This window comes from Ascaphus truei, chromosome 10 (assembly GCF_040206685.1).
Source record: "Ascaphus truei isolate aAscTru1 chromosome 10, aAscTru1.hap1, whole genome shotgun sequence".
NCBI lineage: Eukaryota > Metazoa > Chordata > Amphibia > Anura > Ascaphidae > Ascaphus > Ascaphus truei.
In genome coordinates, this window is record NC_134492.1 from 40,039,887 (window position 1) to 40,067,740 (window position 27,854).

General features: G+C 42.4%; 2 protein-coding genes across 11 annotated transcripts in view; one reads left to right on the forward strand and one right to left on the reverse strand.

The window, feature by feature from the left end:
• The window catches only part of DNM3 (dynamin 3), a 292,881-nt gene extending 266,577 nt beyond the window's left edge, over positions 1-26,304 (reverse strand). For 4 of the 10 annotated variants that reach the window (XM_075616721.1, XM_075616723.1, XM_075616722.1 and 1 more), the window contains exons 1-3: positions 25,632-26,303; positions 7,261-7,334; positions 1,527-1,676 (exon numbers count right to left, since the gene is read on the reverse strand). In XM_075616721.1, coding sequence (XP_075472836.1) covers positions 1,527-1,676; positions 7,261-7,334; positions 25,632-25,792 — 385 coding nt within the window. In that variant the 5' untranslated portion in view covers positions 25,793-26,303. Of the gene's footprint in view, positions 1-1,526; positions 1,677-7,260; positions 7,335-25,631 lie in introns of all 10 variants that reach the window. The other 6 variants (XM_075616718.1, XM_075616717.1, XM_075616726.1 and 3 more) reach the window with 4 other exon arrangements.
• The window catches only part of ITPA (inosine triphosphatase), a 61,474-nt gene continuing 59,305 nt past the window's right edge, over positions 25,686-27,854 (forward strand). Inside the window, exons 1-2 of the mRNA XM_075616743.1 lie at positions 25,686-26,424; positions 27,039-27,171. The gene's annotated coding sequence lies outside the window, so the exon portion shown is untranslated. The remainder of the gene's footprint in view (positions 26,425-27,038; positions 27,172-27,854) is intronic.

A 27,854-nucleotide genomic window follows, 5' to 3' on the forward strand; every position in this document is an offset into this window, starting at 1 on the left:
AGTTACAACTTTATCTTTTTACTTTAGTATATGGAACTCAAAATTAGAAGTCCTGTTACCAAACTTTATGCTACTCTCAAACAAACGGAGTGTAGAGGAGATAAAACCAAATAAAGTTTTTTTTTTCTGTTCAATCAGTATTCAAAGTGGCCTAAGAGAGACTGATTGTTATGATTTCAAATATTTTTTTTTTATTAATATTGCACTGCATATACTGGCTTTCAGAATAAAGAAAAAAATAACAGATATGGAAAAACATACATTAATAGTAGTGTGACAGTGTTACAGATTTGATTATATTTTTGACCCATGTTAGTGTTACACAAATATAAAATAAAAGGAAATGCATTATGATAAAGAATAAGATTATGTATGCAATATGCATCATTTGTCTATCTGCAACCTTTAACTGCTTCAAAAACTAGGATTAGCTAGTGGTGTTTGAGTATTGAGTATGTATTGATCCAATTTAGGAAGTTTATTTTATAATGAAGAATTACCGATATTTTCAATGGGAGTAGGGTATTCTTTTTTTAAGTACATACTGTATCATATTTAAATGCAGCAGATATTTGCATGGTTGGAAGAACTAAAAACATTTGAAAGTATGGAGTTATCTTTTTATTTACCAACAATTTATATGATAGAAATTTTCAATATTTGCAAGAAAACCTAGAGGATGTCACTGATGTGAAATTAATAATATTCTAATTTACATGTCTGCAGTTTGAAGCATTAGTTTTTCCACATATCTTACCAAAACACATTTGGAGAAAAATATAATCATTATTAATGTATTGAATAAGTGTACCACTATATTAAATACGCTTAACCTCCCCAGACCACTGTATTAAATGTAACATGATGTTCTATAACTGATCCCATTCACTAAGAGTAACTGGAGACCCCATATCCCTCTCTCAGAATTGCTCTGCACCTGAAGAATAACTTTTTTTTTTAATAAAAAAAAGTAACTTTAAATGTATTATTATCATTGGTTTAAACGGGAAAAAGCGAGAGATCTGACTTTTCTTAATACACCTTTGCAGTCTATAATAACTGTTGAGACATCAATTTGAATTAATGAGGTTGAGAGATTGACTTCCTAACTTCTAATTTGACACTTAAACCCTTCATTGCTTGAGGGATAACTTTACAACCAACACTACCAGGTAGCAGATGAGGTTATTGACTGCCACGATCCCAATCCCACTCTATTTCCCCGCAAATCAAATGAAATCAGACAAAGCTAAGAGATACAAAAGAGGTAAGAATAGTACAAGAAAATTAAATCGAATGCATGCCTGACGTATACACGAAACACTTCCAAAGCATTTCTGGACTATAAATGTCACTTTTACCTCAGGCTGCATGTGTCACATTTCATTTTCTTGCACTTGTCTGATACTGCCAGGTGCCTGATTTTATTTCATTTGATAGCTTCTCAAATACTTCTCGAACTACAATCTTCCAAAAGGCTGAAAAATATAAGCATATACCACAGTGTTCACAACAGCTCCACATACCGTGTGGGGAATATATCCGCAAACTGATAGGAATGGAAGAAATCCCTTTATTTATGCCTGTTACTCTCTCCGTTTCTGCTTCAATCTCCTGGCGGACCTCATCGAACTCTGTGAATTTGATCCCTTTGCAGTGCAGGAATTCTGCATATTCTGTATGAAGCAAAATAACACATGAAAATGGTTTGCTATGAAAAAGAAGATTCCCATTGCACAGCTGAAATACACAATTTACATAAGGGAAAAAAAAGTAATACTGCACATTATTCTCAACATGACCGTTTTTATGACAGCTATTAAAATTATGTACAAAACAGAAAAGAGGTCCCTGCTCAGCCTTGTCATAACTTGCTAGAGGGGTGCTATCAGGAAGGGTACATATGCAAAACACGGCAGGGAGAGAATCCCTGTTGATGCACACTCCTCTACTAATATTGAAAATAAATAAATTTTATTAGACGAAAGAAACACATCACTTAAAACCTCAAAACAGCGTTTGTCTGATAAAATCTAATTATTTTCAATCTTAGTAGAGGAGTGTGCATCAACAGGGATTCTCTCCCTCCCACGTTTTGCAGCTATTAAAATTAAACATGTCAAATATATCTTGAAACAAATAATACAAACAGCAGCAAACTGGATGCAAAAAGATCTTCCTAAAATTAAGTGACATTTTGGCTCTCTGGCTTTTAATGCAGCTTCATACAATCCCACATCATGTCACTGTTTCCATACTGCTACTAGCTAGAATATCAGAGCTTCTTCGAGGTCAATCGGTCAAAGATGCGATTTTCAATTTGTTTGTATGATTTTGACAAAGTAGATGACCAATAAAAAAGTATTTTCGAAAAAAAGTATTTTCAAATCTGAGCTCCTGGAAATACAGTAGATTGTGGTTATTTTCTTCTATCCCAGGTCTCCAACTACTTCCAGTACTTATACCCCACAAAGTAAGGCTAAGGCCCCGCTCCCTCCTTCAGCGCTCCCGCACTGCAGACAGGCGGGGCGCTGACATACACAGACCGCGATATGCGGTCTGTAGGGAGCGGGAGGTGGGCGGGAGTGGGAGGCTTGAGCGGGAGGGGGGGCGTGGCTTGAGCGGAGGGACCCGCTACTCCCCCCCCTCCCTCCACGGGCTCGGGCTCGGGCTGGAGCTGCTGATGAAAGTAATCACAAGCAACACACACACACTCATACACACACGCAGGCACTCTCTCACACACACACACACACAGAGGCAGGCACTCACGCACTCACGCACTCACGCACACAAACACAGATAGGCACTCAGACACACACATACACACACACAGACAGGCACTCACGCTGCTTTCCCTCCACACTCCTCCCCGCTCCCCGAAGCCTCTCCTCCTCCCGAAGCCTCCCCTCCTCATTGGCTCACAGCCACACCACGTGACGCGTCGAAGCTAGGGATTACAATTCTCTTGTATCCCCTAGCGGCTGACGCATCACTGCGTGTAGTGAGCTGTGCCGTGAGGGGGGACCGGGACCGGCTCGGGAGGATTCCCCTGCTGGTGGGGAAAGCCCGTGCAGCCGCCCGCGCCGCCGGGCGCAGCGGGTCCCAGCCCTAAGGCTCATTCTTGAGAAGGAAAAACACAGAAGGTGTTTATCAATAACTACATATAACCTTGATTAAGCCATCTTTCTTTGCCCTTATTAAATACATCATTACACAATCATCCAAAACTTCATAAGTAATTTTAGAAAAATAAAGGAGTTAAATATTTGTAGACCTCTTTAACCTATAATGCATTGTGGCACTTCTGCAGTGATACAGTTATATGTGCTGTAGTCACAATGGTGAATGTCACGTATGCTTTCTTTCCTGGTGAATCATTGCACCTGAACTCCATAATTGCATCCAGCGAGAAGCACTGTAGACTGCATTTCGGATTCAGGCCTCCATTTGAAAAGACATCAACCGTATCATAAATTATGAAACTTGCCTTAAACCGGCAAAGACGGTATTACATGGGGTAGTGCTTTGACCTTAACGTCAGTACAGCATATTACGCTAAATGGCGCTGATACTTAACAAATTAACAGTCGAAATCAGCAATTCAGTTAGAAACTGGCAAAATATTTAATATAACTAAGCAACGATAAAGAAGCCAAAATCGATTTCATGTAATATGCAAATAGTATTTTATCGGACATGCAATCTTATAGCAACAGAATCACATGATGTAATATTATGTAAATAAAAGAAGCTGTAAATACTAAGTCCTACTGGTACAAAGAAACCCTAACTTGAGAAGATTCCTATGATATTTTTCTGTTTAACAGGGTCATAACGTAACCATGGGGAGTCTCTCATGTCAAAGACCAGTGTCTTAGAAACAAGGCTGCTCCCTTTCCCTGGTCAGTGAACTAATCTTTAATTTACATTTTGTGAATGCAACGCAGGTCTACTTTACAGAAATCCTTAAAAGTAGCAATCACGGCTGCCCATTTTTTATTTTCAGTCTTAACTAATCAGTAGTAACCTTAACATCCAGGGACCCCACTGGTTCTGGAGTTATTTGTCGTTTTTTTCTTGCCTGGGTTTGACAACAAAAAACCTTGACAAATATGGCAGCAGACTACACAACACATTGTCAACAATAAAAAGCTGCAATGTGATTTTTCTATTGGCCGTCGGACCAAGCCCGAACCCTGGCAGCCATATTGTTCCCCAGTTCACCCAGTGGACCACTGTTTAACCCTGAGCTCGGTGTTTCAGAGCCAGTGTTTCCTGGACTTTGGGGAACCAGCAATAAACTTTGGGGGACCCAACAAATCAGGTAAAAAAAATGTAAATACATAATACATCTTGCTGCTTCAAGATACGATTCCTTGATTGAACTTAATGGAAGCCTACTTTTCTGTGTGAAAATACAATGCATTTGTTTTCTAGATAGGGACAGTTCCCCATCACCTCCTTTAGGGAGCAATGGCACAAAAGCCATATTTTTACATTTAGAGGGGTTGGGATTGGAATAAAGCAAAACAATTAATAAAAAAAATTAAATGCCTGTACACCGAATACTCCATCTAACCTTTTTTAATATGTCGAATATATGTTTAAGAATATGTACTTTTAACTACTTGATCTCATATTGTTTATTGTATTTGCACTGAAAAATGAACATCAAATATTGATACAATTACATTTTATAAAAAGAACAATATTATGTATTAGATTTAATATTAATTGTTGATTACATATCCTGTATTTTAGAAGAAAAATAGGTGATCAAACTCTGCCCAAATATTAATAGATATAAACCTCATAAAAGTATTTCCTTTTGGGGGCAGTTGGAACAGAGTATCCCTCTCTGTAAATAGCAGCCTTATTAAAGGCTTCAAATAAAATACCAAAATTGTATCCACAATCCCCAAAAACTACTTTGATTGCTGTATAAAGTTTTCATCAGTAGAACGAACTCTGCAGTACCTCAAAAGTTTATCTGAAAAACATGACTGTGCTATTGTTACTGCTACAAGGTATTTGTGGCTTACTCATGATCATTTTTTTACTGTGCCTTGGAATCCATGGGCAATTCTAACGAAAAAAAGACGGTGCAAAACAGCGCTAAAAAATAATATAAATGATAACAATACTTGAAATAAATATTGCAGACAGCCTGGCAAATACTGACTGTACAGTCAGAAAATGAACCACAGAGAAAAGAAAGAATTGCCGGCGCCAAATCAGTCCTTTAAATAATAATAACCAAACCGTCTCTTGAAAAGTCCCAAAAGTGTCCTTGAACAAACAGGCAGTGAAGGGGTCAACGAACGGCTCACACCAAATAATAGTGCAATATGTAAAAAAGAGAAAAAAACAAACAGATAATGGTGCAGTACGCCAAAAAAGTTGACATTAAAACATTAAAAACTCACACATGAGTACCGCTCTGGACATAAGTGCTGTATCCTCCGGATCCAGTATTTCAATGTTAATAAATAGCTTTTTGTTAGGATTATAGCCTTGCTAGTGTCTGTCTGTCATTGTGTGTTATGTTTGTCATGTGTGAGTTTTTAATGTTTTAATGTCAACTTTTTTGGTGTACTGCACCATTATCTGTTTGTTTTCTTCTCTTTTTTACATATTGCACTATCATTTGGTGTGAGCCGTTCGTTGACCCCTTCACTGCCTGTTTGTTCAAGGACACTTTTGGGACTTTTCAAGAGACGGTTTGGTTATTATTATTTAATGGACTGATTTGGTGCCGGCAATTCTTTCTTTTCTCCATGGGCAATTCCAAAACTAATGCCTGACTGAATCATCCCCATCTTACTTATCCCGTTTGGTATTTCTGTACTCACCTAAAACAGAAGCATTTGTTAGGCTCCATAAAGCAATTCACTCTTTTTTTTCCAAATTGCATATGCTGCAGATCTAGCAAGACTTACTGTCCCCAGTACCGTGGATGAATAAGGAAAAGTTTGCGGCACTGGGGACAATGTCTTCTGCGATCACGCTTCGGGGGGTACATGCTTCTCAATGGGACCCTCCGCAGCATTAATCCTTCGGTACCGCAACCACTGTCTTGCTATATCTGTATGTATTGTTGGCTGCTCTAGCAGTGAAGAGGTCAGCAAGATACATGGTCCTAAAGCGCCTCGTTCAGGGTGCAGGGTTCGGAGGGAGGGCGTGCTGACGTGCGAGCTGCCGTGGGACACAATGTATTCAAATTGAATACTGGTTGTCAAGGTAGCAGCTGCCCTGTCTCCGAAGTACGGAGTTGACGCTGGCTACAGTTTCAATAAACAAAATAATCGTTTTTTAAAGCTGCAGCAGCGTCACTGGGACCTCGGCAGCCAAAGAAATCATTCTTGAGAATGATTTCAAGACTGCAACTTGGATCCCTAACCTCAGGTCTGTAGCCCTGCCCCCTCCCCGCCTCCTCAACTCCTGAAAAAGTCTGCTGGGGAGGATGAACACACATCGCCCAGCAGACTGCCGCCCGCCCTCGCAAATGCCCGCCCTCCAACTTCTGCCTCCGGCACCCTGAACGAGGCCTAAAACAGCATTGCAGCTTAATTAAAATGTAGCTACCATTTAGCTGCTGTGTTCATTAAATTGTGTAAATATATAGATTCAATAGAAATTCCTTTCCTAGCATACACCTTTGTCCCAGAATCAGTACTGGATGGACCCATTATTTGTACTGTACCTAAAATGTATTTTCAATTCTCATCCAATGGAAGTAACATTCAAAATTATAGCAAGAATGTATTTTTAATAAGACGGAAAGTTAAAAATTAAAATTAACAATTAATACCCCATAAAATCATATAACTAAATGAATAGGAAAATAATTAACTAGTTGTAAAACAACATTTGATGCTATAAACCTGCAATGCTGCGTTAAAGAAAATATGTTTCCAGCATTCAAACCCTCATAAAAATGTCTGTCTGATGTGTTCAGTGCTTTTGCTATACTCATTGTATAGTAAAATTGCTTCACATGTAAAATGATGACATGTTCTGCCTCAGGACATTTGTAAAGAGCGTTAAAAGATCGTAAAAAGTACTAATCAGGAGACAATGCAGTTTTAGGCAGTCACAATTTAACCCTTTGAGTGGGTTTGAAGGCTACATGTTGAACTTGCATTCTGTAAGCATGGTTTTGGCCAGTGACAACAGTTTCATCAGAAAAAAAGATAGTGATTTATTGAGGTTAATCTGTCCCACTGGAGGAAAAACTAAATGCATACATACTCTTACCTAATTTAGAAGTAATGAGCTGCAAGACCAGGGGACGTCTTGTCACAATGCCTGTTCCCCGTGGAAGGAAATCCCTAAAATTAGATAAATAGACCAGTCTTTACATGTAATCTCAATTTCCATATTCTACAAAAGTCATTGGGGCTGATGTATCAAATTGAAGAAGGTGTGAATAGATGTTTGTTTTGATGCATTGTTCCTTTTTATGCTTTCATTTGCGTCAAACATTAGAAAGCGCTTCCTACATGATGCATATTGATAACTTTTCTGGCTTACTCCACTCCATATCTGGTTTTGAGACACAAATATAAAAAAAAAATTTGCTTAAAAAAAAACAAACAAAAAAAACCAAACTGTGCTTCCTGTTAAAGGTGTAGTACTTGCCTGGGTGTTTTTTCCCCCTATGTTGGAAGCATGGATTCCCCAGAGATGAACTATGTTAATTTCAGCTTGAGGGATCCCCTGCTTCCCAAGATACTTACCTCAAATGGTGCCCCCGGTGCTATGCTGCTGGAGAGACAAAATGGAGGTTTTAATATCTCGCCGTGCCTCGGCCAATAGGATGTCGCAACGTCATTCATCGTGGCTACCTATTGGCCCGCATGCCATGGGAGATTTATGAACCAAGCGGTACCGGCAGCACCTACAAAAGGTAAGCATTTTGTGGTCCCCGGACCTAAAATGACCGTGGTTCAGCTCCGGAGACCCCCTTCTTCACAACAATTACAAAACAAATTAGGCTTCAGCTTGCAATGCTCCTTTAACTCAACTATTCCTATTGTCACTCCCTAAATCGCAAGCTGACGCACATGGAGCAAAACGTGTGACTAATAATACATTGTCACACGGATGTAAAATGAAAATTACACAATGTTTGTCGTTTTTCCTCAAAATTTGCCTAGATATATCACCCCAGACGTCCCTTCACTGCTTTACGAATTATTGCTGCACCCCTTGTGCACTGAACGTGTTAATAAACATCAAATTAGAGCAAATATAAAAGTTGACAATTAAGAAAAGAAGAAAATTCCATGGACATGGCAACATTTCTAGTGTATTTAAGCCACGTCATGAAGGAAATTCTGTCCTGAATGTGTTTTTTGTTTTACTAATCATATTTTGATTTTATTCCATCACAAGTATAATGAAACTAAAACATCAAAGACAACATCAAAATCTAACAATAACAAAAATAAGAAAAACAAAGAAACTGAATCCAATTACACCAATCTATCATGGAATTATACCTTCTGACAGTTTTAATTTAGTAATGCACTTTATAAGTTTATAACTATACAAGTAAAACAATACCAAAAATATATATTGACGGTTTTCTTTTGCATTTAAAAAAATGTGCCTAGGTTTAAGTCCCCAGACACAGAAAATTCAAGGAGGTTTTAAAGCAGCAATTCCACCTTTTTTATCGTATCTTTATCTTTTATAGAGTGGATTTCCTTCATCTATAAAACAATGATTCAACTGAAGTGTTGGTGTGTATGGAGCTGCCTTATGCATCTGCCAACTCATGCAAAGTAGGAGGAAGTAATTATGCCAAAATCCAATGATTCAGTTATATGTTTACAAGCACAAGCTTTCATTGTTTTACAGTACCAACAAGGCATCACTTTAAAGAAAGCAGGATCTGTTTGATTATATTTCACAGGGCACAAATGGCTATCCAATCCGACAATTACCCATATTTGCTGATGAAATATAAGTTTTTTTGATATACTGTACAATGGACAAAAGGTTAAGGAAGATTCAAGGACCATAGTGAAATAGTGAAGAAAAATGCAGTGCACCAGTTGATTTAAACCTTGTGTCATCAATACACATAGTATAAAAGTGGAGTGAAAACATATTAAAAGAATATATATATTCCACGTGATTGGGTGATTCAACAAAGTGAGATGCAACAAGTTGATATAGATATGACCTTAATTAAGGTGTAGAAATGTGATAGTCTTCTGGTTTCCACAGAAGGACTCATCATCTCAGAACTAGGAGAAAAATAAAAGGAACAAGCGCACGATTCATAGTGTAGTATACAAATATATATATATTGTGAATGAGGGTGGTATGTATTGCACATACAGAATATCTGTTCTGCTAGACATATAATGTGACATGGGGTTACCACGGTAGGTCCACTTCCACCTCGGAGGAGCAGCTTTGTCAGCTGGTTTGTCTAATCACCACAGGAGCAGTCAGGAGCCGCTTCTCAACGTGGCGGGTATGATGTTGGAATCTTGAGCAGATTAAGCTTCTTCCCCTGCAGGCACCTGCTACTGTATATCTATTTATACATTACCATGTATACATTACAATCCTTTGGTATGCTTTCACCATATTTATTTTTATTTATAAAATATTTTACCAGGAAGTAATACATTGAGAGTTACCTCTCGTTTTCAAGTATGCCCTGGGCATAGAGTTAAATGACAAATAATACATGGTTACAAATACAGTTACATAAGTGAAGACAGGGTATACATTATATACAAGACATTGCATGCACAGTTAAGATACTATATACTGTCGCGGCCACCTTTATTCTAAAACTTACCCGGATAATTCCAATGCGTGTCTCCGTTGTATCGGAGTTACCCGCGCGGTGGCCGCATTCATAAGATAAGCGCTAATGGCGCTTATCATTGAAAGCACCCGCGGCGCGGGAAACCTTAAAAAAAAAAGCCGCGCGCACGCCGTGTTTTAAAATTCTTGCGGTGGCGGCCGCATTAGGATAAAGGCGGCCGCCACTGTACAGTATTATGGGCGTATGTAACAGTTACAGACCAGATTAAAATGTGAGACAGCTTTGGTTTTGAAAGAATTTAAAGCTGCAGTTCAAGCTCCGTTTTTTTTTTTTTTACTTCAATAGTTTCATTTGGGCAATCTCTACTTACCTAAAGAACTGCTTAGCTGCCGGTCAATTTGTTCTCCGTCTATTGATCGGCAAAGTTTGGCGACATCTTTAAATATGGGGAATGTAAATGGTTGCTATAGCAACACACATGCTTTTAAAAATAGAATACAAGAAAATTGGTCTTTCAAAGTTGTTTTTTTAAAACAGAAAATGCTAAAAGTATTTTTTCTTACTACAGAACTGATTATTTAAAAAAACACACATGCAGGATATTGCTTGAACTGCAGCTTTAAACTGGTGGTGGATGTGAGAGACTCCGGTAGGTTGTTCCAGTTTTGGGGTACACGGTAAGAGAAGGAGGAGCGGCCGGATACTTTGTTGAGCCTTGGGACCATGAATATAAAACTAGAGCATTATTGATAATGCAATACTGTGTGGCAGTTGTTTATGTGAGTGCTGTGGGTACTTTTTCCATTGTATTATATATGTAAAGTAGGTACACAGCGCTTTACAAGTTTCACAAACATTACAACACAGTTTTCGCTACATTCGGTCATAACTTAAAATAATGATATTTACGATGAGTTTCCACTAGATTATTTTGCTGCATTAAATATCTATAACAAAAAGTGGTAAAAGCTTTAACTATTCATACAACAATCATGCAGTGTTTTACAGCACAGGTGACTCTTACATTTTACCCCAGCTTTACCTCCCAATCTCTAAAGCTATCCTAGCAGCACTACCTTGCTCAAACAAGTCTGTTATTTGAAATATTAGGTTCCCTTTTACAGTGTTCAAAGTCTGCTAATTCTGCATCTTCTTCCCTTGACAGTTAAGGCAATTAGTTTCCCTAAAAAAAAAAAAGCTATAGTTGGCCATTAATACACTTAAAATGTACAAGATGTACAATATGTACTTTGTTCGATCAGTTACAACGCAAAAAAAACATATCATCTGTCTCGAAAAATTATTTTGTTAATTATAATTAAAAATATAAGTGTACAAGTTCCGAGAACTATACAAACTTTGGATTTTATTTATATATGGCACAAAAAGATTTTGTTAGTGCACACCACATTTGGCTAAAATAAATTACTTTATTTACAATTAATATACAAATGAACAGATCTGAATATATACAGTACACTCTTTTAGGCTTAAATAAAATAGGCACTGTTGATTAACACTTATTTAAACTGGAGTGTAATATTAAATGCTATTAGCTTAATGTTTCACCACTTACTGTATATGGGAAGACACGCATTTCACTTTTAAATCTCTCAATCCAATTTAAAAGATGTGTACATGTAAATTATCAAATGAATCACTTTCATTTGAAGGTTCCAACAACACGGTGAACAGGACTTCAAATAGAAAATTTTTTTAAATAATTTTTACGCTGCTGTAAAACCGCAGTCAATGTTTTAACCATCTCCATGAGGTAAACGTGTTTTTTTTAACAGATGCTGTTATGTACAATCATAGATATAACTAAAATTATGATTACATTTCTAAAGTATAATTGTATATAATGTATTTATTTATTAAATGTATTTTATTTATATATTTTATTTTAAAGCGGGGTTGGGGGCGGGACTAGGGGCGGGACTAGGTGGCGAGTAGATTTTTTGGTTGGGCGAGTAGATTTTTGGGTGATTTGTCGAACACTGTGTGTGTGTATATATATATATATATATATATATATATATATATATATATATATATATATATATATATATATATATATATATATGGCACTGTGTGCTCATTTGCATGTAATTTCCCAGAATCCCTTGCTGCAGTGGAAGTGCTGTGTGCTGGGTGATAATGGTGAAAGACAGGGTTGCAGACCTGTCTAAGAAATGCAAATGAATATACAGGAATATTTACAGTTGCTATATATATATATATATATATATATATATATATATATATATATATATAGCAACTGTAAATATATATATATATATATATAGCAACTGTAAATATTCCTGTATATTCATTTGCATGTCTTAGACAGGTCTGCAACCCTGTCTTTCACCATTATCACCCAGCACACAGCACTTCCACTGCAGCAAGGGATTCTGGGAAATTACATGCAAATGAGCACACAGTGCCATATATATATATATATATATATATATATATATATATATATATACACAGTGTTCGACAAATCACCCAAAAATCTACTCGCCCAACCAAAAAATCTACTCGCCACCTAGTCCCGCCCCCAACCCCGCCCCTAGTCCCGCCCCCAACCCCGCTTTAAAATAAAATATATAAATAAAATACATTTAATAAATTCCTAGTCAGAACAACATTCGTTTTTGACAAATGTGTTTATTACATTATACTACAATTAGTCCTTGTTACGTGTGTGTGTGTGTGTGTGTGTGTGTGTGTGTGTGTGTGTGTGTGTGTGTGTGTGTGTGTGTGTGTGTGTGTGTGTGTGAGTGTAAGTCTGTAAATGTCGGATCTAGAAATAAAAGCCACAGGTGAATGACTAGTTTCCTGAACTCCTTAACCAGTGTCTGGACGTCCCCGCTTCACAATATCTAAAGCACCAATCCCGCCTGGGATCTTACCTGATCCGCAGTCCCTCAATGTCCAGGTACCTCATTCCCGCAATGTTATAAGTTGGAGGGGAGGTGTTCCCTACCTGTCTTCTGGGTTAGGGGGGATTCCGATGTCTTCCGTGTGAAGCTTGAGTCAGATCTGGAAGAAAGCAGTATAAGTTAGTATAGGACAGTTAAGATATATAGGGTAAATAAGATATCCAGATACAGAGAGGGGGAGAGAGAGGAAGAGAGGGAGAGGAAGAGAGGGAGGGAGAGGAAGAGAGGGAGGGAGAGGAAGAGAGGGAGGGAGAGGAAGAGAGGGAGGGAGAGGAAGAGAGGGAGGGAGAGGAAGAGAGGGGAATAGAGGAAGAGAGGGGAAGAGAGGGAGAGAGAGGAAGAGGAAGAGAGGGAGAGGAAGAGAGAGGGAGAGAGAGGAAGAGAGGGACAGAGAGTGACAGAGAGGAAGAGAGGGAGAGAGAGAAAGAGAGGGAGAGAGAGGAAGAGAGGGAGAGAGAGGAGGAGAGAGATAAAGGAGAGAGAAAGAGAGAGAGAAAGAGAGAGAGAAGAAAGAGAGAGAGGAGAGAGAGAGAAAAAAGAGACAGAGAAGGGGGAGAGAAAAAGAGACAGAGGAGGGAGAGAGAAAAAGAGACAGAGGAGGGAGAGAGAAAAAGAGACAGGAGAGAGAAGGAGACAGAGGGGGGAGAGAAAGAGAGAGGGGAGAGAAAGAGAGAGGGGAGAGAAAGAGAGAGGGGAGAGAAAGAGAGAGGGGAGAAAGAGACCAGAGAGAGGGGAGACGGGGGAGACCAGAGAGAGGGGAGACCAGAGAGGGGGGAGACCAGAGAGGGGGGAGACCAGAGAGAGGGGAGATGGGGGAGGCCAGAGAGAGGGGGGAGACCAGAGAGAGGGGGGAGAGACCAGAGAGAGGGGATAGGGGGGAGACCAGAGAGAGGTGGAGACCAGAGAGAGGGGAGAGGGGGGAGACCAGAGAGAGGGGAGACCATGGAGAGGGGAGACGGGGGAGACCAGAGAGAGGGGGGAGACCAGAGAGAGAGGGGAGACCAGAGAGAGGGGGGAGACCAGAGACAGGGGAGAGACCAGAGAGAGGGGGGAGACCAGAGAGAGGGGAGACGGGGGAGACCAGAGAGAGGGGAGACGGGGGAGACCAGAGAGAGGGGAGACGGGGGAGACCAGAGAGAGGGGGAGACCAGAGAGAGGGGGAGACCAGAGAGAGGGGAGAGGGGGGAGACCAGAGAGAGGGGAGACCAGAGAGAGGGGAGACCAGAGAGAGGGGAGACGGGGGAGACCAGAGAGAGGGGGGAGACCAGAGAGAGGGGGGTGACCAGAGAGAGGGGAGAGGGGGGTGACCAGAGAGAGGGGAGAGGGGGGAGACCAGAGAGAGGGGAGAGGGGGGAGACCGGGGAGACCAGAGAGAGGGGGGAGACCAGAGAGAGGGGAGACGGGGGAGACCAGAGAGAGGGGAGACGGGGGGAGACCAGAGAGAGGGGAGACGGGGGGAGACCAGAGAGAGGGGAGACGGGGGGAGACCAGAGAGAGGGGAGACGGGGGGAGACCAGAGAGAGGGGAGAGGGGGGAAACCAGAGAGAGGGGGGAGACCAGAGAGAGGGGGGACCAGAGAGAGGGGAGACGGAGGGAGACCAGAGAGAGGGGAGACGGGGGGAGACCAGAGAGAGGGGAGATGGGGGGAGACCAGAGAGAGGGGAGATGGGGGGAGACCAGAGAGAGGGGGGCAGGGGTGACTGACTGACCGGGACAGGGGTGACTAACTAACCGGGGCAGGGGTGACTGACTGACCGGGGCAGGGGTGACTGACTGACCGGGGCAGGGGTGACTGACTGACCGGGGCAGGGGTGACTGACTGACCGGGGCAGGGGTGACTGACTGACCGGGGCAGGGGTGACTGACTGACCGGGGCAGGGGTGACTGACTGACCGGGGCAGGTGACTGATTGGGGGGGGGTACCTCTGGTGTCACACACATTCTCCCATACACACATACACATTCTCCCATATATACACACACACACACACACACACACACACACATATATACACACACACTCCCATATATACACACACTCCCATATATACACACACACTCCCATATATACACACACACTTCCACATATACACACACACTCCCACATATATACACACACACACACCCATATATACACACACCCATATACACACACACACACCAATGCATACACACACACACACCCATGCATACACACACACACACACACACACACACACCCATGCATACACACATACACACCCATATGCATACACACACACACACACACACACACACACACACACACACATATGCATACACACACACACACACACACACACACACCCATACACACACACACACACCCATGCACACACACACACACACACACACACATGCATACACACACATACACGACAGGGGGAAGAGGAAAGGCAGCGGGACCGAGCACCACCACTGCCCCGCTCGCCACCCCCCACCCCCCCGTGACCATCTCCAGCTCGGAGATGCCGGGACAGGGCGAGAAGGGGGGAACACCCCCACTGCAATCTCCTGCCCCGCGCGGGACGCAGGGACAGGGCGAGAAGGGGGGGACACCCCCACTGCAATCTCCTGCCCCGCACGGGGATCGGCTGGAAGCCAGGTAAGCGGGACAGGTCGAGAAGGGGGGACAACCCCACTGCAATCTCCTGCCCCGCGCGGGACGCAGGGACAGGTCGAGAAGGTGGGACACCCCCACTGCAATCTCCTGCCCCGCGCGGGACGCAGGGACAGGTCGAGAAGGGGGGAAACCCCCACTGCAATCTCCTGCCCCGCGCGGGACGCGGGGACAGGGCGAGAAGGGGGGACACCTGCCTCGCGCGGGGATTAAGGGGGCCTGCAGGGAAGAGTAAGGGGGCTTGCAGGGAAGGAGTAAGGGGGCTTGCAGGGAAGAGTAAGGGGGCTTGCAGGGAAGGAGCAGAGGGGCCACAAGACGGAGGATTGGAGAGTACTTACTTACTCTCCAACAGATCTCCGGCCAGAAACAATGGCCGCTCGTTGGGGACGGGCTCATATAGAGCCTGGCCGCGCACCCACAAAGCCTGGGAGCGCGCGCCAATCAGCTGTCAGGTAGGGGAGTTTTTTTTTCCAGCCAGCGCGAGCAGGGAAATTTCAGCGCGAGCGGGGGGGAATTTAAAAAAAACAAACACGTGTGCTGCTTGGGCCAATATTTACTCGCCCGGGGGTTAAATCCACCCGCCCCGGGCGTGTAAATGTATAGGATTGTCGAACACTGTATATACAGTACATACACACTTTTTTTTCCAATTTAGAAATACAGTTCAAGTTCAAATACAAGTAAACAGTGATTTATTGTTTTATCTTGTACATGTCTGTTTATACCAACAAAATTGAGAAGATAATGTCACAGAGATTAGCTCAAGCAGAGTTTGTGGTGGTATGCAAGCTCTTGTGCTTCAATTTGATTTACAGGTTCAGAAAGTACTGCAGCCCCCCTGGTTCACCATTACTGTCTCTAATTGTTCACCATTGCTGACACTATTTATGATTCATAAAGTAAGAGCAGACTTTACATCGCATATTGGGTTTTTATGCAATTCAACTTAGCAACAGAAAATAAATGCAGAAATAAATGTGCAATTATTCAAAGTTTAGCCTGGGAATATTTGTAAACACTGCAATATGAGATTTATGGAAGGAGGGTGCTTGCATACATCGGATTACCTTATCAGATTGGGGAAAAAAACAAGATAGACAGTGAAATTTAAACTTTAACATTTTCAAACTTTCAAAAATATTTTACATTGAGTACAGCAGGTAGCAAGGAACACCAGGCACACCTGCTGGCTTACAGTAGATCTGAGTCTCTTGCCGTGTTGTGGAGAACAGGACAGGCTTCTGGGGTAGGGGACCTGATTCTCTCTCTCGGTGTCAGCGCCTCCATCTCTTGCCGGCCCCAGGAATGTGGGGACAATCCCTGCAGGATAACTTACTTCCCCTTCCCCTGATTGTAGTCTCAGGCAGGGAGATATCTTTGAACAGGATCACTTTATTTAGTACACTGGCAGATGGAACAGCATACACAGCATACTTCTTGGGGCTTCACCCTCAGGATGTACCCTGGACCTCCAGGCCAAGGACACCTGAAGCAGTCCATGCTCTTCCCTTACTCCTTGGTGGAGTAAAGTGTATAATCTCCCCCTCCACTCCCAAAGCGGAGAGAGTACAAACTTGGCAGAGCCCTGCACAGTTGTTAGGGTACACAAGCCTCTCTCAAGGAGGTAGAGGCACTGACTCAATTTAGCAGTGCAGCTCCTTAATGTATAAGGGAAGTAGGTACCAAGTCTGAATCCAGTGATTGGACAAACACAGACCTAGTCCCACCGCCTCCCCTGTCAATCAAGAAGCTACTGTCAGTGGGGAAAACCCATGATAACTCCTGGCAGGCCTGCTTTTATCAGGACTTATTGCCATGGAGGGCAGACTTAGAAGCCAGGGAAACCTGCGTGGCTACGTTGTTTTGCTCTACAAAATATCACATTTTTTACTTGTAACGGGTATTCCCTTTCGTCTGACCCACCCAATCTCATATTGGCCCGTGTGGTCTAACCAGCCCCCATTACATGGTCATGTCTGGTGGTGCACCTGTAGGCAACAGGACTCCTGAGTCTCCCGCATGATGGTATTCGGGGATTGTCAATCCAGACAGGCAGCTGAGGTAGTGTGTGCGAGTCCTACCTATATCACGTGCAGCGCCTCCACCTCATCAGGATCTATGCGTCCGCAGGGAGATGGTCCTGATGAAGAACTCCTTCTTGATGGTGCCGTCCACTGGAGAGTAACTTCACACTCACACAGCGGGGGTATCTTTGAACAGGGCATCTTTATTGATCTCGTATGGGCAAACTGCCCTTCACAGCCAGCTGTCTCAGCTGCACATATTGATTTGCTGTCCCTTTGATAGGTACGCCCTCCCAATGGAGTGGGATCCCCTCTCCTCGGAGGGAGATCACCCCTGTGCCAGGTCCCTGGACACAGTGTGGCTCTTATTAAGTCTGATGTAGAAATGGACCACTAGTTACTGCACTAGTGGATCCTTCCTTCGCAACGCACTCCAACAACTCAGCAACAACCTAACTTTGGGCATTGCTGTGCCTTATATACTTCAGGAACTGTCACAGCTCTGATGTCACTAACTGTGGACTCAGAGCATGTAGCCACTTCCACCCATACATAGGGCACCTCACCAGGGTGTGAGGGCAAACGTCCATGATTACTGCTGGCATCCCTGTAACTTACCAGGTTTACTGCCAGCAGGGGAGACAACTGCAGACCATTTTACATGCATGGCTACATACTGATAAGGCTATTTTGGGTCTCAAACAAAAGGAAATATTATATATTCCCCCCATCTTAAGAAATTCACTGCAAGAAAGGCCTCTTCCTTGTTTGCAAAGCTTTGAAGAACCATGTCACGTGTTAAACGTGAATTTCAACAGAAGCATGGGATAAATAAGAATATACTTTATAGAGTTGTGTATGAAATGTCTACAGCAAGGTCTCATTACATTGTTAAACCTGCGGAAGTGGCTGATTATGATTCTGTGATTCATGTTTATGAGTCACTGTCGCCTTATTCTGTAGCAGCTAATACAATTTGCAAGGAAATGAACAAGAGCATAGATGGGCAGCATAGGTCACTGAACCATAAATAACTGCTCCAACGTACTATAAACAGAAACCTATTAAGCATTTTCAGTCTCTAAAGGCATTTACATTTCAAGATAAAAAAACACAATTGATTAAAAAGAGCAGAGGACTTACCACAACATTGCCCTTGTTTTAATCAAGTTATTAAACAGAAACGCAACCAATACATTGCTCGTGCACAAAAACATAACTTTGCTATGCACAGAAAGTCACACACACACCATATAAAATATTATCAACATCGGCCAGGAAGAAAGATTCAGCTCAGCAGACTTGTAAGAGTGTTCAGCATAAATTTACAAATAGAGAGAGGGCATTACAAAATGATTATAAAAAAATATCACCAGGATTGTAATGATTGCTTATGGGATGTTCTGCAAATAACACAATGTGTTGGAACACACAATGACCCTTTAATTACAAGAAAGCTTTCTCATCCACGCCCTTGTTACAAAAAGAATCCAGGTTGAAAATTGATCACTAGATGGATATAAGGTAATTATAAGGCTATGTCCATAGTAGGGGCGCTCGAGACAGGCGTGCGTGACATCCGCCTGTACTTGCAGAGATCCGTGGCATGCAGGGTTGCACGATGAGAGGCGTGGCGAAGCGGTTCGCCCTCATTGGCTGAGCCACGCACGTCACCAGGGCATCGCGTGACAAAGACAAAAAAGTTTGTCTCCGCACGCTCACGTGCACGCGCAGTATGGACGCTCCAATACATTTACATTGTTTTGATTGCGCAGCTCGTAAGCACGCGATCAGCATGGACGCAGCCTAAGATGGTCATGCTGTGAAATATCTTATTTATTATATACCAGTAAATATACGTGAACGTTTCACACATGCTTTCATTTAAGTCCATCCGACTAACCGACATGCCAGATGCTTTGGTGATAAATAGGCTGATCTAGTTCTGCTTTTGTTTGCTTGCCATATACTGTATCAACCAGTTTAGTTTGGGCCAAGGCAGAATTCACATTGGGTGGCTGTACATATACTTCTTGGAACAAACAGAATTCAGATCCAGTATTTGAATTTATATGTAAAAACAAAAATGAAACAGTAACAACTTGTAGGTAGAAACCTAAACAAAACCTATAAAGATGTGGATAAATAAAACAAAACATTTATTAATTTAAGAGCTGAATGAGTAATAATAATATCTGCTGTTTTGTGTTAACCTTTAAGAGTAGAATATACATGAGTAGAAATACATTCACAGGTTATGGGTATAAAAATAAGTGTCATTTAGTACCCAATACTATGCAAAAGTGTGAGATATTAAAGCTGCAATCCCAATTTTATATTAAAACCAGCATTGCGGTGCTTCCCAGTGCATGATAATCATTCGTCCTAAAGTCCTGTAGTTCCTAAAACAAAATGGTCTCTGACAGTTTCTTTGTCGTGGATCAAATCTGTGACTGTGCAACATTAGTTGGATGCTCATGTGGATCACATATGCCTTTAAAATAGTGTGCCAACTAGCAAGCCACTTTTACAGTCATTGCTTGTTGTCTCGCCTATCAAAGGGAAAGCATAGGTTAATAACGTTTTAGAATGTAATGTCTCTAGAAGAGCTGAGAGATTCCCAAAGACGTGATTAATGTGATGGGATAGAAAATAACTGTTCTAACCCTTATAAAAGAACATTTATTGCAGACCAAACAGTAATGCTGTGTAACTAATTTAGCCATTTTAATGCAAACACAGGGTCTTATTTAGCCATTGCAATAAAGGGCAAGTATTATTAAGATTTCCATGTCATGGTAGAGCAATTAAATAGCATTGTGCAACTTGTGGATGATGCACGGGTGGCATATTTGGGCCAGAGAGGATTTGCTGTATCTTACAGTACATCTCCCCTCGATCTACAACTCACTGTTTTATATTTCACTTAATCATTTGAATGTGATGCTTTCTTTATTTTTTCTGGATTAAAACAATGTATGTAAGGAGGATTGATGTAGGGGACAAACATGAATGGGAAGGTGCTGCCCAGGTCAGAAGAAATTAAAGTGTTGTTTCTGATTTCAACGAAATGCCCTTTGCTTGTGCTTCATGTGATGGTCAGTGTTGTGGGACTGTTTTCCCATGCTGCAGTACTGAAATAATTGACTGAAATAACTGGCTGAACGAGCAGCTGTGTGCATATTAGCTTTTCCTGCAGGTGCTGCTAGAAAAGAAACCAGCCCTGTTGTCCATGAGTAACAGCACTGGGCTATGCTTGCTGGGTGTGGGGTTAATATCAGTAACTAGTAAATAAAAGTATTCAGACGGGTGGGTATGGGAACAGTAGTAACCAATATTATAGGCTAAAGCTGTTAAATGCCGGGCATTATTGAAATCCCTGCTTACGGATTGGATAATGCCCGGAATTGTAAACAATCAGTAATGGCCCCAAATTTCAGTTCTCATTTAGGCCTGGGACATAGTGCCTCTCAAACGTGCTGAGGCTCAGGGAAAGCGGTGCTTTCCCTGGCCTTACACAGCGCGCCATCAGGGGGCGGGCCGGGGGCGGGCCAGTGACGTCACGGAGCTGGTTCGCCCTCATTGGGCGAACTGCTTACGTGACCGACCCTGCGCTCCGGCAAGCGGGGAAATTTCAAAACGGCGTCAGACACACGCTTCCCCAAGCGTGCTGACGCGTGCGCGAGCCCCTGCTAAAGCCGCTCCCATAGCGGCTGCTGGGGCTCAGTGCCGAGCAGCAGCACGCCTCAGCGCATAAGCGCTGACCATGTCCCAGGCCTTAGAAAGAGTGAAATCAGCTCTCAGACATGGGAGGTGATTGGACAGGATGCAGCAGCAAGGCACTGAATCCTCCCCCACCCTGCCTGCAGAGAGCTCCTCACAGCAGAGTGAGGGGAAAGGTTTGTGTGTCTGTTGTGTGTTTTGTGAGTGTAAAGGGGGCCAGCAGAGTGTTTTATTGGTGTGTGTGTGTGTGTCTTCTGTTGGTGGTGTTTTGTGGGTGTAGAGGGGGCAGCAGAGTCTGTTTTGTTGGTGTGTGTTTTGTGGGTGTAGAGGGGGGGCTGCAGTGTGTGTGTGTGTGTGTGTGTGTGTGTCTTCAGTGTGTGTTTTGTGGGTGGAGGAGGGGTGCAGAGTGTTTTGTTGGTGTGTGTGTGTTTGTGTCTGCAGTGTGTGGGTTGACAGGGGGGCTGCAGTGGGTGTAGAAAGGGGACGGCTGGTGTTTTGTGGATGTAGAGGGGGACAGCAGTCTGTTTTGTTGGTGTGTGTGTGCATGTCTGCAGTGTGTTTTGTGGGTGTAGAGGGGGGCTGCAATGTGTGTGTCAGTGGGTGTGGAGCTGCAGAGTGTTTTGTGTGTGCGTCTGCAGTTTTGTGGGTTTACAGGGGGCTGCAGTGTGTGATTGTGGGTGTAGAGGGGTGCTACTGTGTTTTGTGAGTGTAGAGAGTGGAGGAGGGCTGCAGTGTGTTTTGTGAGTGTAGAGAGTGGAGGAGGGCTGCAGTGTGTTTTGTGAGTGTAGAGAGTGGAGGAGGGCTGCAGTGTGTTTTGTGAGTGTAGAGAGTGGAGGAGGGCTGCAGTGTGTTTTGTGAGTGTAGAGAGTGGAGGAGGGCTGCAGTGTGTTTTGTGGGTGTAGATGAGGGGGGCTGCAGTGTGTAGGGGGGACTGCAGAGTATGTTTGTGTATATAGAGGGGGGACTGCAGAGTGTGTGTGTGTATATATATATTTATATATATATATATATATATATATATATATTTTTTTTCCCTTTGTGTATGTACAATTTCCTTTGAATAAACTTGACTAAAAGCAAAATAATGTAGACAATCATGCTGATAAAAATCAATATGACTACAAAAGTGTCTATCTTTTTTATGATAAATGTAAGAAAATAAATAAGCCTACATTTAGCCTATAGTAGTAATAATCGCCTCATAACAGGGCATTACTGGCCAATAATGCCCTGGCTTGGTTAAAGTCCTTCGGCTTCGCCTCGGGCCTTCAACTCTTCCAGCCAGGGATTGGCCAGTAATGTCCTGTTCTTCGGGATTATTACTTAAATAATGGGAATTAGGTATTCTTTATGAGCTCTAGAGCTTTGGTGTTTGGAAAACTCTTTCTTCAAATCCCACATTTGTGTCTATTATGTGAAGAAAAGAATGCAATAAAAAAAAGAGAAAGCCAGCACCCCCAATAGCACTCACGGTTACAGCATCACTGTTGTCTTAAGAAAAAGTATTCACACCAACTGCAGCATCTTGTGGTGATATTCAAATGCCTTTCTAATTTCAAGGGACAAGGCAATATATCAAAATACAAAGTTTCAGGCTCACAAATGGCCATTCATCAGTTAAGTGCATTCACTTGTGTATACATAAAGGGTAAGCAAAGGTTTGACTAAATGTGGATATCGTCTTAAATACCTACTGCTAAATATTCTGGAATAACAAAGCCAAGGTCGTAAAAATGTCAATTTCACATCTATTATTTGTATTAGGGATATGAAATTATTTTGGAATGGGGCATTTTGGAAGAAGAGGCGTTACCCATGTTGCTTCCCAGCAAGCATGTGGGGACTGACATCTTTAGTACTAGAAAGGTATAAAATAATTATTTGGTTTTTATTCATAGTCTCCAGGTAAAATGTAAAAAAAAGTTATTTTTCTGTTTACTTATTTATTTTTAAAGAGCAGCATGGAACGCTGCTTTAACTGCAGTGCCAACATTAAAGAGACACTACAGTTCTGAAGACTTTGTAAATGTTTTAGGCTCAGATATGAGGAGTTTATTTTCTTCTGCAGGAGGGTTGTTGTGTGCGAGGATCTAAGCACATACTTTAAATATTTTTTTGTTTATTATTAGATTTATCTCAAAATACTACAACATTACTCCCAAGTTCATGTACGTAACGTAACACAAATGAACCATAAGTGATACCAATTTTAGACTAACAATCTGTGGTTGCAATATTTAATAGTGATTACGTCCTTATAGTAATGTATAATACTTCCAGACAACAGTGGCGAAAGAGTGCCTGCTCACCATCTTCAAGCCCTTGTGTTGGACCTGCCAACAGTTATACTGGATACTGCCCGGTAAGCCAATGTTAGATGGAATAGTTGGGTCCTGCACCACAGTGAATTGTGGGGCATGATCTTGCTGTGCTCCGCAGCAGCAACTCACCACTTAGCATGATGATTTCGCTCCCCATAATTCACTGCACAGGTGTCTGTGGAGGTAAAAGGACAGAGTGTAGGGCTGGGGATTGGGGAGACGAAAAGTGGAGGTTGCATTCCTCTGGATTAATATAACTATAACAATTGCATAAGTATCTCACACAATTAGAATTGTACAAAGGTTGAACTTGAGATATATATATATATATATATATATATATATATATATATATATATATATATATATATATATATATATATATATATATATATATATATATATATATATACAGGCATACCCCGCATTAACGTACGCAATGGGACCGGAGCATGTATGTAAAGCGAAAATGTACTTAAAGTGAAGCACTACCTTTTTTCCACTTATCGATGCATGTACTGTACTGCAATCGTTATATACGTGCATAACTGATGTAAATAACGCATTTGTAACAGGCTCTATAGTCTCCCTGCTTGCGCACAGCTTCGGTACAGGTAGGGAGCCGGTATTGCTGTTCAGGACGTGATGACAGGCGCATGCGTGAGCTGCCATTTGCCTATTGGGCGATATGTACTTACTCGCGAGTGTACTTAAAGTGAGTGTACTTAAAGCGGGGTATGCCTGTATATATATATATATATATATATATATATATATATATATCATGTGTATTGGTATCTGTACCGTGTTAGCCGAGCTTAATAATCAAAAACAGATAGTCAATACCGATCTGTGGCTAACTCAATGCTTTTATTTGTGCGAGCTTTCGGGATACAATGATTTCTTCTTCAGGCTTTGTTACAATCGCCCAAAGAAGAGATTATTGTATCTCGAAAGCTCGCACACATAAAAGCATTTAGTTAGCCACAGAACGGTATCGACTGTTTTTGATTATATAGATATAGATATCTCATACGTTACCAACAATGAAGATGGCAAGAGACAGCACTCAGTAAGTAAGCAAATAAATAGTATATTTGATAAAAGACACAAAACCTTTAGAGTTTTTTATGGGACAAGCACCAGGCCCTTATACTATTACTACCGGAGTGCCGGCTACAAACACAAACACACACACATATATAGCAAATGGAAATATTACTGTGTGCTCATTTGCATGTCTTAGTCAGGTCTGCAACCCCGCCTTTCACCATTATCACACAGCGCTTCCACTGTAGCAAGGGATTCTGGGAAATGACATGCAAATGAGCACACAGTGACACCTTTTGCTTCAAAACCATTTAACATGGAATTGTGTTCGTGATCTGCATCCATTATTTACTACACCAGGGGATTTCAACCAGTTCTCTAAAGGGGTCAGATAAGAAAACATTTAGGATTAGAAGGCTGCCATTTTAATAGTAGTTGCTTGGTCAGTTGAGAGTCCAAGGACCACATCTGGCCTTTGGACCACTAGTTGAAGATCCTTGTACCACACCATCAACAAAAAATAGGATTTGTATTACTGCTCTTTCCTCATCTTAGAAGGAAGCAACAGAACATGCATTGTTTAGGGTCCCCTTATACTATTACAGTCTTCTGCATGGTTTCAGATCACTTGCTGCAGTTTGCTACAGGTGTTTGTTGGAGTATAAATCCTGTACATTGTAGCATACAGCGGTTTAATTATATGTGGGTTTACCTCCTTGAGTGCAGCTGCCTTCTTTATGATTCAAGGGTGGGAAATGTATTCAACCCCACATAATGAGGACACCTTTAGATCACCTCATCACAATTAGAGCAATATAAGTAGACATGATTATAATTAGACACAATTAGACCCATGGGGTCTTGAACTAGGTGTGGGTGGGTGCTACAGCCTCTGACCAGCCTGGCTTTATACATTTTGAAGTTATGTATGTATGTTACTGATCTTCTACGTACAGCATGCCCAACCAAAAAAATAGTTCCTGCACTCCTGATTAGAGCACATATTTAAAGGACACTTTGAATGCCAGAGGTACTCAAGGGGTTACCAGCTGGCGCATGGGCCACAAAAGTAACAGGCGCCATCTAGCGGTCCCTGGTGGGCACTTCAGAGGGGTCCCCGCCCGTTACCTGCCCACGAAGTTCTCCAGCACTGAGCTCTTTCCCGCGCTCTGTCCACCAACCACGGCGATCTGCGGCAGCTCCAGGTGGCAGCTCTGCCCGATGGCGCTGAAAGCGTCCTGCAGCCGGTTCACCAGCGGGATCAGTTCCTCCATCTCCCGGTTACCCATGGGGTGAAAGGGCGACCAGAGAACCCGCCTGGCAACAGTTAACACTTTTGAGTAAAAAAAAAAAAACACAATCTCCCTTTAGCCAGGCGGCCGCAGAGGGCGGCGATACAGCGATTGCTGCGTTGGTCGGTGGCCGGTGTGTGGACCCCCGGGCGGGCGTTGATGGTCTCCACGCGCCTGTGACGCGCCAGAGAAGTTGCCGGCGTGCGTGCCTCGCGCCCACCTTTGAATGGCACGCGCCGCAACAGTTTTGCACCCCAACGGTGCCTCCTCAAGTGTTTTGTGGCACAGGTCACAACAGTTCTGCGCCGGACTGTGCCTCGCGCCCGCCCTCTATGGCACGCGCTGCCACAGTTGTGCACCTGGCAGTTCCTCGCGCCCACCTTCTACGCGCCGCGACAGTTTGTTTTTTTGCCAACGGACTGTGCCTCGCGCCGCAGCGATTACATCCACTGTGTTTGGCGCGTGCCACTGCTGCACAGTCTCCCGGACGCTGTCTCAGGTGCTGGATAACTACTGCCATCTGCCATCTTCACAACGCGCATGTGCACAAAGTCCCCTCCCTCTGCATGCAAAGCATCTTCCATTGGTCCCTTCATGAGGAATCGTTGAGTTCAAGATTGTTGCATACAGTGAGTCTCAAACAGGATGTTGCAAATCCAAGAATGCACAACTCAGAGGAAAATATTGAGAAAGATGCAAAACAATAATCTTAAAAATGACAACGTTACTGTAATTTGAATTATACATCTTATACTTAAAAGCACGTTTTGAATCTCAATAGGTCTTTCTCAAGAAAATGCTTTAACTAAATACATTTAATCCAATGAGGGCTGGGACTCCACCCTCCAGTGTTAGCATAACCTCCAACTGTACTTATTTAGCAGGTAGACTACATGTTTTGGGCTGCTATAAGACAAGCTGTAGCTATTACACAACGGTTTTTGTGTGGTAAGCTGCATAGGGTATGGAACTTCCATAGGGATTGCTTGGAAGTACCTCTGTCTAACAGGAGTAGAAGAAAAACAGTAGTACCTCTTTTATACCCACAAAATATTGGAGGGTCTGTGTTAGGGGTCTGACCTCATCATCATATGTCATAAGCCTTTATGAGCTAAGAAAAATAAACTCACCAAGAAAACATTGTCATTTGACAACTACACATGTTTATAGTTTTCAATAGCATTTTTTGTGGCAAGTGGTAATTCATTTTGTCAACTGCTGTGTTTTAAACTTTCTTATACAGCTGTGGGTCTCAAGACGTGGTCCACCGAGATCGTAATGGTCCTCGGAGTACGGATGGTCAACAGAGATCGCAGTGGTGGCCACTAAAATCTACCAAATTCACTCCAGACCGCATTTTCTATCACTACGAACAGGTGAGTTTTAGATACAGGTCCAATATTTCTTAAACATATTTTACAAGTATATATAAAGATATTGATAATCAGAGAGGTAAATAGCAGTAAAACAATCCTCCAAACAGTTATTAACATCGAAGTGGTCTGTGAATTGGAAAGATTTGCGATTGCCTGTACTTCTGAAGAGATGTCTTAAAGCGGCAGTCCACCGTTCTCCTTCTGCTGTTTTTCAGCAACAGAAGGAGTCTTATAGAATAGGTGCAAAGGAATAGCTCATCTAAAGTGAAAAGGAAGAAAATATGTAAAAATAAAAAAGTATGATAACAGTAATAAAGCAATACATTTTCTGAATGTTCAAAATGTCCTTCTCTTAATAGCAGCGTGTATTAGAAGAGTTGTACCTTACATATGGATATATAGATAGTCCATGCACAACTCCTACAGAAACCGCAATGGCAGAGGGACCACCACTACTCCTGGAAGTAACCGCAGCTCCTTCTAGTCTCAGTCCCTGATATTCAGCATCTGGACTTGTAGAGATCCCTCTTAATTGAAAAGGGTACTCACACTTGTATGCTGCCGAAAAATGTCCAGTTTGAAGGCAATGACCCTCCGTGCTGACCGAGCTAAAAAATCCACACGATGAATAAAAAGAAACAAACGAGATGCATAGCAGCAAGAACGAGGAGGGGTAAGGTGTG